General features: G+C 49.5%; 6 protein-coding genes across 6 annotated transcripts; 5 read left to right on the forward strand and 1 right to left on the reverse strand.

Moving 5' to 3' along the window:
- Nucleotides 1–1101: 1101 nt before the first annotated feature.
- On the reverse strand, nt 1102–3224 carry BC939DRAFT_189922 (Endonuclease/exonuclease/phosphatase). The gene is made up of 3 exons (XM_051550522.1): nt 2067–3224; nt 1835–1954; nt 1102–1735 (listed from the first exon to the last, which is right to left on the reverse strand). The coding sequence occupies exons 1-3, from the start codon at nt 3106–3108 to the stop codon at nt 1218–1220; spliced, it is 1680 nt and encodes a 559-aa protein (XP_051417065.1). The 5' UTR covers nt 3109–3224; the 3' UTR covers nt 1102–1217.
- Nucleotides 3225–3932: 708 nt separating this feature from the next.
- On the forward strand, nt 3933–5199 carry BC939DRAFT_499020 (uncharacterized protein; the record flags this gene model as incomplete). The annotated part of the gene is made up of 4 exons (XM_051559892.1): nt 3933–4131; nt 4219–4302; nt 4391–4665; nt 4768–5199. 4 exons carry the CDS (start codon nt 3933–3935, stop codon nt 5197–5199), a joined length of 990 nt encoding a protein of 329 aa, XP_051417066.1.
- Nucleotides 5200–6702: 1503 nt separating this feature from the next.
- Nucleotides 6703–6948, forward strand: BC939DRAFT_382103 (uncharacterized protein; the record flags this gene model as incomplete). Its single annotated transcript, XM_051551768.1, has 1 exon — nt 6703–6948. A coding segment is annotated over one exon (246 nt), but the record flags the coding sequence as incomplete, so codon positions are not given.
- Nucleotides 6763–9559, forward strand: BC939DRAFT_437477 (fungal-specific transcription factor domain-containing protein; the record flags this gene model as incomplete). The annotated part of the gene is made up of 4 exons (XM_051553706.1): nt 6763–8064; nt 8153–8287; nt 8391–8984; nt 9079–9559. Coding segments are annotated over exons 1-4 (1859 nt in total), but the record flags the coding sequence as incomplete, so codon positions are not given.
- Nucleotides 9560–11764: 2205 nt separating this feature from the next.
- Nucleotides 11765–12492, forward strand: BC939DRAFT_437481 (uncharacterized protein). The gene has a single exon (XM_051553707.1). The coding sequence runs from the start codon at nt 12014–12016 to the stop codon at nt 12428–12430; it is 417 nt and encodes a 138-aa protein (XP_051417069.1). The 5' UTR covers nt 11765–12013; the 3' UTR covers nt 12431–12492.
- Nucleotides 12254–13862, forward strand: BC939DRAFT_189955 (Septin-domain-containing protein). The gene is made up of 2 exons (XM_051550523.1): nt 12254–12852; nt 12954–13862. Exons 1-2 carry the CDS (start codon nt 12436–12438, stop codon nt 13794–13796), a joined length of 1260 nt encoding a protein of 419 aa, XP_051417070.1. The 5' UTR covers nt 12254–12435; the 3' UTR covers nt 13797–13862.
- Nucleotides 13863–15398: the final 1536 nt, after the last annotated feature.

Consider the following 15398-nt stretch of genomic DNA (forward strand, 5'->3'; position numbering starts at 1 on the left):
TGTTCAACCTCAAAATTGACTCGGCTCCTAGAGGCTGCGCACCTGTGCGCGCATCCTCCTCCTCCTTTTCTATGCATGTATCGTCGTCTTGCTCATCGTGTGGCGACAAGGTTTGTCCGTCAGAGGCAAGAATCCTAGACCGGCTCTTCTTCAACAAACCCCATCCAATTTTCCTTCTGCCAGAGCTATGGCTGCTATTTTGGTTACTCCTGGTATCGTCTCCAATCTCGGCAGGCAGATAATGATTCCCACCGGTCGACTTCCACAGAATGCGATCTGTCCAGGATGGAACCCTTTGCTTGCTACTGGTGTCGTATCGAACCAGTTTCAGTAAGCGCTCCTTCTCCTGCCGTAGATCCTCTTCCATGTCATCCTTGGAGAATTTCGCTGAACGGCTATTTTCGCTTTCCCTGCCGTTCATGTCCGGCGATACTGAACTCGTCCTCATTGAATCTGTCGGTTCGTGACTGAACATAGCGTCTTCAATTTTGCCGTTTAGATTGGCGGACTGGGTCAAGTGTTCGCTCGAATGTCGACGCTGATGATGTTGACGAGAGCTAGGCGACCCGAGGAATGATGATTGACGCCGCTGAATAGACTTGACCGCTTCCAAGACAGAAAGTCCGCGGGCTGGGACTCTGCGATGACTTTCGACAGTGGATTCAGCATCCGAAAATATTTGCTCCTGGTCTGAGTCGTTGTGCTTGATGTCCTCGTCTTCTTTATCGTTGCCTCTACCGTTACCATTGCCACTGCGATCGCCAATGCTGCTGCTATTATCACTGCTATGGGCCCATTTGTTTTGCTGGTTATCTCTCGATAACGGATGAGAGTCCTGAGACAACCTCAAGGGCGTGGGTCCCACGTTGCCCATATTTGCGCCAAGCAAAAGCGTCGGACAGGACTTGTTATTTTCCAATCGGTACAGCGTCGATGTGCTGTACGCGAGGGGCGGAAACGAGCGTTCGGACAAAAAGTTCGTCATGGATCTGGGTCGCCTGAGCAGTGTCTTTTGGCGGCCTTTTTGCAAGCGACTGTCAGAAAGGGGTGTGATAGGATCAAATTTGTAGGTCGGTTTGAACTGAATGGGTGCCTCCGAGAACCCTTCAAACACAACACCAAGATTCCTTTGAATGCTGAGCTGATCGTGCGCCAATAGTGTCTGTTAGAGTGTTGCGTATAAATGAGAAAATAGAAACATCAATATATATCCTAGCTCACAGGCAGAATGACTGGATACACGATATACCGCATGAAATTACCCCCAAGTCTTCTTTCTCGAGGCATTTCTCCGCCTGAGCCCGCGATAGATCGACACGATAGTTCAAATCGCCTGCCCAAAACGTATAGTCAAACTGTTCAGTTATGTCGACATTGATTTCGGTTTTTGCTGGACCGTTTTCATCCGCACCCTCTTGTCTATGGCTATGCTGCTCAGTTGCTGCCAATTCTGTGTTGATTTTCAAATGACTTGTTTTGCCGGGCTTTTTCTCAACAAGATCTCCGTTGCTTGACTTGCCGATGGGTTTCTTATCGTCGCTACCTTTGCCATTGTTGCCAAAGTGAGATGATTTTTGTCGAGCCAGTGCCGGAGGAGAGTTGTAGTGGCGCCGAAGTTGCATATCTCCCTTGAAGTACCATCGACCGGGTGAACTCTTGGGAGCGTCGTTCAGCTGGAGTTCATGGATGATCCTCTTGTAGTCACTATTTCGAGCATGAGTATTACTTTGATGGGCTATGGTATACCAATTGAGGTCGCAGATAGGGTAATCAGTAAACCAAAGACTAACATGTAGCGCACCCCAGTATGAAGCCCTGGTGATTGTGCTATTACCTGTCAGATGTGCGTTGACGAAGAGGAGCGACATACTGCCAAGGTAGATAGAGATAGCTACAGCACCCTTGTTCCCAACGATTCCGCCTATTCCAGTTGCTACAGTAGACGAATCGACCGCTATATGATCGAAGTAAGTTCACAGACAGCGCTTATTTAGTATTATGGTGCATGCTTCACTGTCGGATTGCATCATATCAATGGTCTCTAGACCGCAGCTATATGGACTTACCGCTGACAAGATCCTCGATGGGCCTCCAGATGAAGACCGCAATATGCAACGCCGCCATGGTCTCTGTCTTGATCATTACGTAGTCTGGCCCAAGGTAGGCCTGCAAACGCTTTTCCCATACTATCTTTGACGGGAACAAGACAGCCTCTCTGATCTCGCGTTCACATTCCTGAGTATTGATGGCAATAATGTGATATGGTGGGCCTGTATTCATTTCCAGATAGGGTTCCTTCAGAATTCCAGGTGCATGACCAGCGGGCGAAGAAGGGCTGGGTTGCTGTTGGATGGGAAGATGCCCGACGGATACTGAAGGCTGCAATTCTCCCTTACGGCTACGTCCTGTACACCGTATCCGTTCCAGCAGACCGCCTCTTTTCTTTGGGTGCGGTGCCTCGGCGCTGACCTCCAAATTCAATTGAAGGCCGGTGCTGGTGCTCGATGCAGCGGTTGACGCTGGCGTACAGATGTGGGGTGCTGAAGCTGACGGTGAGATCATGTGGGGACGCTGCTCCTGACCAGAAGATCTCGTATCCGTAGCTGAAGTCTTCAAATGAGAGGCCCGATTCGAATCCTTTTGTGAAATATCTATGAAGCCGGTGAGACCGTCGTGGATATCAGGCATCTGCCCCATCATATTCCAGGTGCCCACAAACACCTTGAGTCGCGTCTTTGAGATGGTAGGTCTGGGCGGTCGCGGCTTTCGGCGATTTCTCTGCTTCTTTTTGGTGTTTGGTTCCGGTGAAGACCCATCCTGGTCCTGCTGCTGGTCCTGGTCCCTATTTGTCTCGGATGACTTTGGCGCGGCGGGCGAATTCCTGATGTTGAGCATCCATTCTACAGCACGGGCTACCGAACGCAAACTGATCCTTTGATGTGGCGAAATATTGGCTTCCTCATCATCTGCTAAATGCGACTGTTCCTGCTGTTGGGTATCTTGTCCAGTCCCATTCGTGCTGTACGTGCTATTATAGTTCTGCTGGATAGGAGCGGTGGTGCTAGGGATTGGCGCATCGGCGATCACTGGGTTGCTATTATCAAGCATCTCCTCTGGTGGTGAGCCGACTAATGCGCTTTTGATCGTTGTTGCAATCTTTGGGGACAGCGGAACGATGATATAATCAGCACCATGAATCGTGTGTGAGCCTTTGACATGAACGGGTTGCAATTGTGGTTGGTCATTCAGAATGTATCCATTGATATTCAATGCTTACCTTGTGCGGATGAATGGGGTTGCTAGGCTGTTCCGGAAGTTGCTGATCCGACAACTGAGGATCGTTATGTTCTCGAACATATTCGTGGGCTATTACTGTATCGAGCTGTAATTTCGTTGGGTGCTGTTGTTGTTGCTGTCTATATTCTCTTTCCTCCTGTGCCTGTTGCATCTCTTGCGCCTGCGTGTGGTGCAGATAGGCAGGTTCCTTAATCGGCGTTTGGTCAGAGACAGTCAATTCTACGCTCGCCCTGCGTTGGCTATGGCTGCCCTGGAGCCACTTGGAAATCGGAGACACCCAGGTCTCCATGTGTTGTTGGGAGTTGAGGATGGAAGTGAAGGTGGGGATGATGGGAAGGATGAGAGCCGCCGACGAAGATGGAGCGTTGTGATTGAAATCGCTGCCTACACGCGATTGTCATCGCAGTAGGATGTCAGCTGTGGGTGCTGGCGAGGCCAATGACCCGTTCACGTTGACATCCCCCTGAAAATGAAAGGTGAGATCACACCCCTCCTTCCATCACTTCTACTTTCAACCGCCTTGGACTCCCCCCCCCCCTTTATTTTTTTGCATGCTACTTAGCCCTTGGCGATTCATACTCACCCCACAGCTGATTACGACTTCTCATTTGCGACATCACCTCGTCCGATCTCTCATGACCACGGCAGCCCCTTCCTCCTCGGCCACCACCCCCTTGGCCAACCCGGCCACGCTCTTCAGGAGTCCCGTGCGCGCTATCTGGAATGTCCAAGGAGAGAATGTGCCTACTCTATGGTGGCCAGCAAGGGGTCACCTTACGTCCTCACAGGATGCCAAGAGGGGACAACACAGCACCGTTCTCTTCATGATTCCTGGTATGCCAACTAGACCCATTCCATTCGCCTGTCTGTTTAGTTTATATCAATTGTAGTCTGCTAACACTTCTACAATGCGAATGTTAGGCAACCCTGGTCTTATTGATTACTATACACCATTCCTCCAAACAGTGCATGACACCTGTCAGGGCAAGATCGACATCTTTGGAGGTACATGCCCCGACATGCATTGAATAAAGTGGGCGGCTGCATTCGCCACACTAACCTATTTTAATATATCCCTTCATACACAAACCAGCTTCCCATCTTGGCCACTCTGCAGGAGCGCATGTCACGGACCCATCAAGAATGTACGCACTGGAGGAGCAAGTCGAGAGCAAGATTGCTATTATGGATCGACTCCAGGAAATGTATCCAGCTGGAACTCGGTTTATTCTTGCAGGACATTCAATGGGCGCTTGGCTAGCACTTCGGGTGCTGAAGGCTCGCCCTAACCATGGAATTGAACGCATCTTCGAGCTGTTTCCTACCATTCACCGAATCGCGGACACTCCAAATGGCCGTAAAATGAAGGTAAGACCCCTCTTTATGTCCTACATTGTGCATATACAAGCCCACACTGTACTCATAGTCGCTCTTATCTAATTGCTTCTCGTTGGAATGTCTGCTACTCAGAATCTGTTCAAGCCAATGATCCGATCCATCGTGGGAGGAACTGTTAGCACTCTTCGTTTCATCTTTTCGGCACCCCCAGTTCTTCAATCGATCGTGGCTCTGGCTACAGGCCAAGAGAGTGATATGGCCAAGGTTACCTCACAGAAACTGCTCTACAGCTCCGTGGTCAAGAACTGTCTGTTCCTGGCGGGCCAGGAAATGGAGGCGATCAAAATCATGGACAAAGAGCTGATCGAGGAGCATGCATCGAAGTTTGTGTTTTACTATGGAAAGACAGATGATTGGAGCCCGATTGAGAATTATTACGAGATGATGGAGTTGTTCCCGAAGGTCAAGAGCTATCTCTGCAACCAGGGAATGGTTCATGCATTCGTGCTGGGCCACGGTGAGCCGATGGGTCTCTTGGTCGGAGGTTGGATTAACGAGATGTGAAATAGTCGGCACGTATCTCAGTAGAAGCGCTAAGAAAACTATGCACTCAATTGACAACTCCTTTTTTTTGTATTGCGCCGAGATGTCATCGACCTATGAATAACTGGAATTATGCGTTGAAAGCAAAAAAGACGTACCTACTCCGTGTCAAGTTTGGTTCTTTCCAAGTCAGTCAAAAAGAGTCCAGCTGGCCTCTTTGTATCCTGATTCGGCGTTGGATGCAAAAAAAAAAAAAAAAATCGCGCTTTTCGTTCAAGTAAGCGGTGCTTAGATATTATTAATAATTCATACAAGTTGCTCAAGGTCCAACCTCATCTCTCGGGATTTGTATCAACAGGGCGAATGACGCTGTATCCTTAAGTTTTAGCGCTGGCTGTTTATGCGTCCTTTGCTCAGAATAGTATTCCTTGTGCCTGTGGAAAGCATGGCGGGGAAAGGGTGTTTGCCTAGCCATTTTTATTCTTTGTTTTTGTAGACATGGCAATTGTGTCATCATGCGACTCTTTCGCCTCGCACTGAGGGCCACAGATAACTTTATTGCACAGGTTTCCCAGACCAGAGCATCGTTCTCCAATGGTTTTGACAATTGTTTTGTTTATCGGCATGGATGGTGCTCTCTCCTTCATTCTCAGTGTCTCCTGTATTGCGCTACTTTGATCAAACCATAAAAATGACAGCAAACACAGGAATACGAACAGATGGATGGCTGTATCCAGCTGAGCAATTGCACAAAGCAAAAGCTGTTAGGGTGTGGCTCTAAGAGAAGACTTCCACTCGCATTAGATACACTATGATACCATTGACGATAGATGGGGATATGAAGACCTCTACGAGATAGATGCGGGTCTTGCGAGAGAGGAGAATGGACAATTGAGGTGCGCTGTATAGGATTTTGCGTTAACCCCAGGAACGAACCAACTTACCACAAACAAACAAACAAACAAACAAGCAGCCTTTCAGAGAAAATGCTCTCCCAGGCCAGAGTGTGGTCCACCCGCACAAGAAAAAGAAGCTCCATCCTTCATTTTCATTTTCTCACACCCGCCCACTCATCTTTCTTTCTTCCCTCTTGTCTCTTTTCTCACACCCTTATTTGTCTCACTCTGTCAAGCTTTATCCCCCATCTTCTTTCAATCCCATCCCCGGCACTCCTCCACACGTTTTATTAATATTATCTGGACCATCTCAATTATTTATACTCTTTTTTTTTTGTTCTCAAGAGAGCTGCCTGAAAAAAGAGCACCCCTGCCAACCCTGGTTCATAATCTTGTCCATTCTCGGCTCCTTCCACTCCTCCAGCCTATCTCCCACCACCTGCATTTCTCCTCCTCGGATTCGCCAAAGCGCTCCCCACTATCACCAACACACCCAAACACTTCTGTCTGAAAAGGAAGTAAAAGCACGTTCCCATACACTTTTGTTCGAACCACTCGCTTGCATCCCCATATCCACCCCCATCCCCTACTGCTACTACTCTTCAGTAGCAGCACCATCACCCACCAGCCCATCATGTTCAACCCCGCCATCATGTTGGACATGAGCAGTGGCGCAAAGAGATCCAAAATCACAAAGGCATGCGACAACTGCAGACGACGCAGAGTCAAGTGCGACGGCGTACCTGACGGTTGCGGAGGTTGCAAGGCGGCCAAGACCCAATGTGTCTACACCACCAGCAACACCAAACGCGGTCCTCCCAAGGGCTATGTCGAGGTGATCGAGGATAGACTGGGCAAGATAGAGAGCATGCTTGCAGGCATCATCAAGAAGAAAGTCCTCGTGCCCCGGGACACTCCCGACACTGCAACCGCATCCCAATCAGAGGCCGAGGACAATGATATCGACAACGACAACGACAATGACGACGACCGCACCAGCATCTACTCAACCGACCTGGTCGAGGTCAAAAAGCAGCCACCAGCCTCACCAACAATGCGAGCCATTCTTGCACGCTCCAGTACCCCCGTCGCTCGTGGTGCACGTTCTGGTTCCGCTACAGTCGCATCCGTTGCTCGCCACTCGCCCCTCGTGTCACGCAACAGGTCATTGACGGCGCTGCTGCCCTTTTCGCAGGACAGCATTCAACACCAACTTGCTACTCAGCAGGACTACCCTGGCCCCGTGTCTGAGGCTGACATGGCAGCCCTGGTTAATATGTTTGATAAGCTGGGAACAACGTCGGTCCGTACAACGGTGCCTTTCCCTTGGCTTACTCCGGAACAATCACGTCAATACGGTCGCAACCACCTCCAGTTTTCTGCCCAAAGTCTGGAGCCACCTTTGCCATTGCTATCGTGCCCTTCTTCACCATCAATTGCGCCCAATGTCACACTCAATCTTTTAAACGTGTTCTTCGACCACTTCAACACCTTCCTTCCCATCATCCACAAGTCTACCTTCATGAAGCAATGGCAGCGACAGTTCTGCCAGCTCTGTTCCCTAACTTCTACATCTTCAACATCGTCAAAGAACCGACCAAAGGATGCAGATGCACATACGGAGCACATAGAAGACGCTGTTGCACCACTCTCGCCGCTGCTTCTCAATGCCCTCTTGGCAGTTGCATCTAGGATACCCACCAAGTCAAAGCAGGGCGCAGAGATGGTATCGATGAGCCAGGAGTTCTTTGACGCCGCCAGGCTTTTGCTCGATGATTTTCTGGATGTCCCTCGTGTGTCTACAGTGCAGGCGCTATGTTTAATGTCGCAATTTCATCACCAAGGCGAGTGGAAGACAACTCGGAGCAGCGGATATCTCTCAATGGGTATTCGCATGGCTAACGAGCTCGGCCTCAACCGCGATCCTGCGATGTTTGGTGAATGTGAAGCAGATGCTTTGCGCTGCCTTTGGTGGTCCATGTTCATTCTCGTAAGTGCCACGTTCATGTAGCTTATCGCCATGTGCACTTGCTCCGCAGATGGATATCTAGTCTCACGCGTCCTCTCATTCTTTGTAGGACCATCAATTCTCTGCGTGGCTAGGCTTAGGCCTTTCGATGCACGATAAGGAGAGCAACGTCGAGCTGCCCATGGGCGTGAGTTCCTCCCAGCAGGATCTCCGCGGATTTGTGTGCATGATTCGATTGGTGAAGGTAATGGAAGATCTTCATCTGTTAAGCCAATGTTACACGGATGTTGTCTTAGGCGAAATCATTAACGCGTTCTCGTGGTCATCAATGTGCCCGCCCATGATAGATTTTGGGCACTGTGCTTCAGCATTCGTATTCAACGCAGTCCCTGCCACCACAGTTTGGCGGTCATGACTCTATGGTCTCGTTCATCGAAGGGTCGCTCACATCATGGCTAAGCAACCTTTCCCCTGACATGCGGTGGCAGAATCCAAACTTACCTGGGATCTTGAGGGGCTCGCCTGCTTTATCCATGCGCTCAATGCGGCAACAGTCGCTCGCTCTGGCCAGAGAGTGCAGTGAAATATACCCCGCCTATCTGTACATTGTATACAATACCACGCTGATCTTGCTGCATCGGCCATACATCGTCGGAGCCGCCGGCTCTCCTACTGCAGCACAGTCCAATACCATCTGTACGGGCTCAGGCCGTGCCATCACGGACATTGCACAAAGTCTGGACATCGAGCAGTGCTCATATGTCGTAAATCGCTTTGCGCTCTATGCACTGTTGCAGGCCGGAGTCATTCACGCCATGAATGCAGTTTATGATAAGCGGGGATCGGAAGTAGCGATGGACTATTACAAGCGCACGCTTAGTGTGCTCCAGGGTTTTTTGGTCTGCACGACGTACTCGGGCGGTGTTGCCGAGGGGATCAAGGTAACTTTCAGCCCATCAATTGCACGCCTAATTTTCACGAAATTAGCGATCAAGGCTCTTACGATTATATTGATAAACATCCCCTGAATGATAGATTCTTGAGCAGTTCTTGGCTTCGACATCCATGGCTGCAGCCGAGGATGAGGCACAAAATGGAAGCCAAGGTTCATCAGGAACGAATGAGACAGAGCAAAATGAAGGTCAGCTCAACCACAAGAAACGCCAGCTCGGTGCCCTTTCAACGCCACCGAACATCTGCTCATTTTCACAGGATACTACTCCGTTCATCACGACCTCTTCGACGACTTTGACCCAGTCCGTTGTGTTGACCCCGACTACGATGTCCATGATGATCTCTCCGGAATTGACCAACGGTGGTGCACAATCTTTGTACAGTGCCCCGCAGCAGCGTCCTTTAGACCTGAAGGAGCAACAGAAGCAGCAGCAACTCAAGATCCAGCAGCAACAGCGCATGTATCAACAAATGCAAACCTTTGGCCCGGACGCTGTCAAGGCTGAGTCCATTGCCGAGATCAACGTGCAAAACTTGGAGCAGCAGCAGCAACAACAGCAACAGCAACAACAATTGTTGAAGCAGCAGCTTCAGCGCCAGCAGCAGAAGCAGCAGGTCGAGTTGGAGTTGAAGGAGCAGAGCGGCGCCAGTTCACACGCGCCTTCAGCAACGGCGCCAGTACCGGTCATCCCCAGTCACCGGTATGCCATGCAAATGCTGCAGCAACAACAACACTATCAGCAGGCAAATCAAGGACATGGCAATGTTACTATCCCTATGACCATGACCATGGCCACGATGACGATGGAGGCGCAGAGCAAGTTGAATCATCAAGACTTTCAAATGAGCGACGACATGGCTACATCTACGGCAACTTACGACTTTACACAGTTCTGGGCCGATCCCTCTGCTGTAGACCAGCAGATGACGCCTTCCTTCTCTGGGACCATCAATCCAGCAGGCCTGGAGCAGAATGGGCACCGGATATCGACCATGTCAGAGAATCAGAACCAGTTTGGAGGAGGAGCACCCATCTGGATGTAACAACAGAACACAAGCAATTGCATTTGGCATGTCCCCTTTTGCATGTCCCTTCGCTACCACCACTTAGATTGTATCATCATCAACCCCTCATTCTTTCCTTTTATTTTGAACTTACGACAATGAACACAGCAAGAACTTGTATATATCAGATATAATTACTGAACGCATTTTTGTTACAGAAGCAATGGACATATGCTGCGGGAGACAAATTTTGCTTTGGGGGATTTGCGTGCATGGCCACTGATGCTCCTTTTGATGACTAAATGATGCCATGCATGATAGAATAGATAAAATATTTAAAAGTGGAGAGTGACCCCTCCAAAAAAAAAAAAAAAAAAAAAAAAAAAAAAAGTTTTTTTGGAGGAATGTGCCATGGCTGCCTCCAGGCCACAGACACCCCCTGCTTGATGACAGAAAACAGTTGGGAGCATGAGTTCTCCTTTCCGCCCAGGCCTTAATCTAATGAAGTCTGTGGATTTCAGACATGGATTTCTTTTTTGCGAGCCGTGAGTGTGAGCGCGCCGTTTAGGGGGAGAGGTTTTTGATCCCTGGACGGGTGATGTTAATTGTTGAAGAGCAATTATGTCTAAGCATCAACATGACAGACAGTATCTCATCGGTTCATTAGCCCGATGTAGACTAGATAGATGTAAGATAGTGCTGAGCAGCACGCGCAGAGAAATGAAAGAGACAAAGGTGCTCTATGCCAGAGCCGGAAGGCAGGGGAAATCACGAAACATGGCTTTATGGTTTTATTAGTGCAATTAACAGGGTGCGAGCCCTAAATTGGATTAAACATCTCTCGAACCAGCTCTTTGAGACGCAGGTGGGAAACCACATACTTCACGCATGTCTCCATCAGTAGCAGGAGCGCTTGGAGTATTAGCAACAACAGGTGGAGACGGAATGAATAGGGTGTTTGTGGCCTTTGAACTTAACTGGCAGATAGACCAACAAAAGGGAAGCAAGTCCAGTCTAGCCTAGCAGGTCTAAGCTGTCTGGACGGGACATGCTCCAAGAGCAAAAGACGAGGGCGGAGGGGCGTATTACCTCGTTATCTCTTCCGCTGGTCGAGAAGAAGAAGAGAAGGAAGGCAATTGATGGAGCTGGTGGTGTTTGGTGTCAATGTTTGGGTTTCTCGGTCGATGGCCCGTCGACATGGGTGTAGCACGAAATCCATAACTGATGGTGACTGCAAGATCCAGGTACATGAGTATACAGGAGCATTTAGACAGTGTAACATCGATTGAAGTGTGTTGCCCTGGTCAAGGAAGGGTAGGAGCAGGCACCTGCCTGCCTACAAAACGCACTGTGCTCTCAACCACTCGCTCGCCCACCTCCTCCAGCACTCCATTCCTTTTCTTCCTCGTTTTCTTCTCGCCCATCCCTTTCTTCGCTCCCACCCAACCATCTCTTCACTTTCCCCCCTCACACTCCACGCGGGCAATCACCCCCCCCCCCAAAAAAAAAAAAAAAAACAACTGCACACCTCGCGCCCTTCCTCATCTCTCTCATCCAGCCGACGCAAACCATCCACCCCACCGAACAACTGAAAAGGAGACACGCCCCGCCACCATGTCGTACTCTATGCGCCGCAAGAACCTCGGTAAGTAGCCGCCATGTCAACAGGGCGACTGGGCCAACACCGCGGCAGATACTGAACCTCTCATACGCGTGGCGGTAGCCCAAGGAAACCATAGCAACTAACAATTTATCTTTCTCTCTCTCTTTCTTCAACCCCTCCTCCTCTTTTTCCTTACTATGCTCCTCGGGGACAATCAATCAACTGAACTCTTCTTCTACGGCATGGATGGAAAAACAACAATCTGGACCTCAACACATGCAACAAAATTACGGACGAAATAACCAACTTTTTTTTTATTGCGATTGGAAACATTGAAAAAAACGGTGCCGTTTTGTCGTTTTTTCGGGTATCCTCACGTTTGGACGTCTCGATGTGGATTGGGCGTGCATGGGTTGTTGTGGGTTTCTCTTGGGGGCTATTAATTGCTCTCTCTTTCTTGTCCATTCAACTGTTTTTTGCTCCTCGATGGGTCGGGCTGACTCCTCATATTGTCTCCCTACTATATACTGGTGGGCGCTCTCGTTCGATTGGATGACCTCTGGGAAATGCTCTGAACAACCTTTTTTTTTTCATTATACGTTGCCCATCGCTCTCGACTTTGTTCATGTTTACAAACTTCACAACACAACCTGCAATTACCCGATGGTCCTGGTGGGGTTTGTCATCAAAACGCGACCGTCTTTATTTTCTTCCCATGGGTCGTCTTTCCCTTTGCGCTTCTTTATGGTTAATTCTCATGTGCATGCATCGCAATTAATCTCGTCACCTTCTGACGAAATTTATCTAATGCAGTCTCGGAGCTGAATCTGATGGTCGCCGGATACAGTGGTCTGGGAAAGACCAGCTTCATTCGGACACTCCATGGAACTCTCAAACTCCGGACCTCAGCTAGCGGACTCAAGAACAAGGCCTCGGCCGCCAATCTCCAGGGTGGCGATCTTACATCAGACAAAAGAGCAACCTCGCCCACATCCCCTACGTCACCTACTAACGGCACGGGAATTAAGCCCAATGGAACGAAGGAGTCGATCGCCTACGCTACCGGAGAGCTGAAGCGCACTTTGAACTCTTTCGAGGCGTTATACGAGATTGACGAGGGTAACGAAAAGATCAACCTGACTTTGGTCGACACGCCTGGATTCGTCGGCACGGACGAGGTGATTGATGCGCATTGTGACGAGATCTTGCGCTACCTTGAATACCAGTTCGATTTGACTCTTGCCGAGGTAAGGAAAAGACTATATGCAGAATGTGTACAAAGCATCATAGAGCTGCTTCTTAAATTTTGTACGACCTGCATTTCGCATATGCTTTAAATCATCAACAGGAGAGAAAAGTCCGCAGAAATCCCAAGGCGGTTGACAACCAGATCCACGCCTGCCTTTATTTCATCGACCACGCCACCCCACGCTTGGGCCTCTCTGATGCGGACGTCCGGATCCTGAAGCGTCTCGGCACCCGTGTCAACCTGATCCCAGTCATTGCTCGCGCCGATACCCTCACACGTGCGCAGACCAAGCGACTGAAGCAGGCGATTCTCAAGGACGCTGCTCAACACCAGATCCAGTTTTTCCAGTTCTTGAGTCCCAAGCTGGCCAAGAAGCTGGCACAGCAGCAAGAAGACGATGAACACAGGAAGAAGAGATCTAGCAGACAAGGCCCCGGCGACGATGAGGAGGCAGATGAGCAGGGTCAGGACGAAGATGAGGATGAGGATGAGGATGAGGACGACGAAGATGACTGGGATCCTGAGTACTTGGAGGAAAAGGCTCATTTGCAGTCGTTGGTGCCATTTACGGTGATCGCACAGGAGGAGGATGGAGTCGAGATCCGAGATGAGAGAGGAAAGATCATCCAGGGACGTGAATTCCCCTGGGGCGTGTTGCGCTGCCTGGATAGCAACCATTGTGATCTGGGCAGTCTTCGTTCAGCATTGCTACTGTCTCATCGTCAGGAGCTCAAGGAGATCACGTATGGATACTTTTATGAGAAGTACCGTACAGAGAAGCTGTTGGCGAGGACCAAGAGTCAGCATATTGCATACCAGCAGCAGCAGCAGCTTCAACAGCAACACCAGCAACACCAGAATGGCACTGGAAAGGTGCCATCACACCTCAAGGGCGAGCCGATTGGTTCCTCAGGGGTGATTGCCGGGCCTTGGGAGGAGTAACTGTTGGAACAGGAGTGAGCTTTAATTTTTTTTTTATCGGATGTAGTAATGAATCAAATCCATCGCACTTGACGCCTAGCGCGCCTTCCTTATTTTTTAATTTATTTTTACCTCACCCACGCGGGCGCGAATCAGAGGCACCGATAATAGAGGGTTGTTAGCAAGAATGACAGGGGACCAGGGGAGTGAGGACGAGGACGAGGAAAGGAGGGAGAGGTCGGATACTTTATGGCAATCCTACATACCCACATCATAGCTCCGAAAATATTAATATCATCATATATATTTTAATCGATCACCATACGCAGTGTTACTTCTACTTTTGCGATATCAGGACATCTGTGTTGCAATGGGGTTACCTGGATCCCATTGATCATAGAGTAGGACCGGCGACGGATCCTTTCAGGAGGAAAGGGGCCGTGCTAGCCATTACTCTATGGAGTGAGGCTATGCCCTTGGTGTTGGGTATTTTAAACGCGTTTTAGGCCATGAAGCAGTAGTGGGTGAAATCAAAAAGCGGTAGTAGAAAGCGCGTCTGGACCTATCAGAAAGCATGTATGGGAAGGAAACGACGCGACGCAATGCATCCTTTTCTTTTTTGAATGTCCGAATTCGATCGTCCTTTTGAGCCAACAAGAGAGATCTGTTAGGTTTTCAAGAGGATTCATGCAAGCATTAAAAGCACTATCATCCACAATCCATATACTTGGACATGTACAACCGTCATCCTCAAGTGTTTAGGGGGCTCGCCAAGGGAGGAAGAGGAGGCTGGTTGGCGCTCTTTTGGGTCCCCCTTACGCCGTTCTACAAAGGGACCACACTGTCAGATATCCTTGACCTATTAGCAGATTTTGAAACGGTCAAAAGATGAGAGGTCGAGTATGTCCGATCTGAGGGGAGGTGAAGAGTGAGTTCTGTTGGCCGCAGACGTATTTACGGCCCACTCAGGACAACATAGACCTATGCATACGCTTCCTCCGTCATTAAATAGGTGAGGGAATGCTCAAGCCCCGGAGACCTGGCTTGACGGGAAAACTGAGCCCTGGGGAGGAAAAATGGAGGTTTGGTAATACAGCCTATCCGTCCATCTACACGATGCTGGCGGTAAATATTAATCCTCAGGTCGGTGCAATTACTCGGGTGGGCATGTTTGCAAGGTTACAACAGATGCCGCGCATGTGCATGAATGAAGATGGACGAGGCGACGCATACTTTATCTCCACACCTTCATCCTCGAATACACCACAGATTAGGAGCGACCACAATATGTGCACTGTCGAGTGGAGTGCCACAGGACTAGGCGGACCACAATGCGGTGCGGGCTAGGAATGGATTCGGTAATCCATCAGGAGGAGGATGATGAAGGGCATAAAAAAAAAAGAGAGAACGCGAAATTACGAAAAGGAGTCCAAGGAGAAGGGCTGGCTGCAGAGCACATGGCGGCAACAGCAGCGGCAACGTATTAAAAAAAAAAAAAAAAAAAAAAAAAAAAAGAGGAGATACCCGAAAGTGATCTGAAGGCACGTCCTTTCCCGTCGTGTGCCCTTGATGGAGCTAAACTTTCCTCTGAACGTCAAGTCGTCCTGTCGTCATGGTCGTCCA

The sequence above is a fragment of the Gamsiella multidivaricata genome (assembly GCF_025024155.1).
Source record: "Gamsiella multidivaricata strain RSA 2152 chromosome Unknown BC939scaffold_4, whole genome shotgun sequence".
Lineage (NCBI taxonomy): Eukaryota > Fungi > Mortierellomycota > Mortierellomycetes > Mortierellales > Mortierellaceae > Gamsiella > Gamsiella multidivaricata.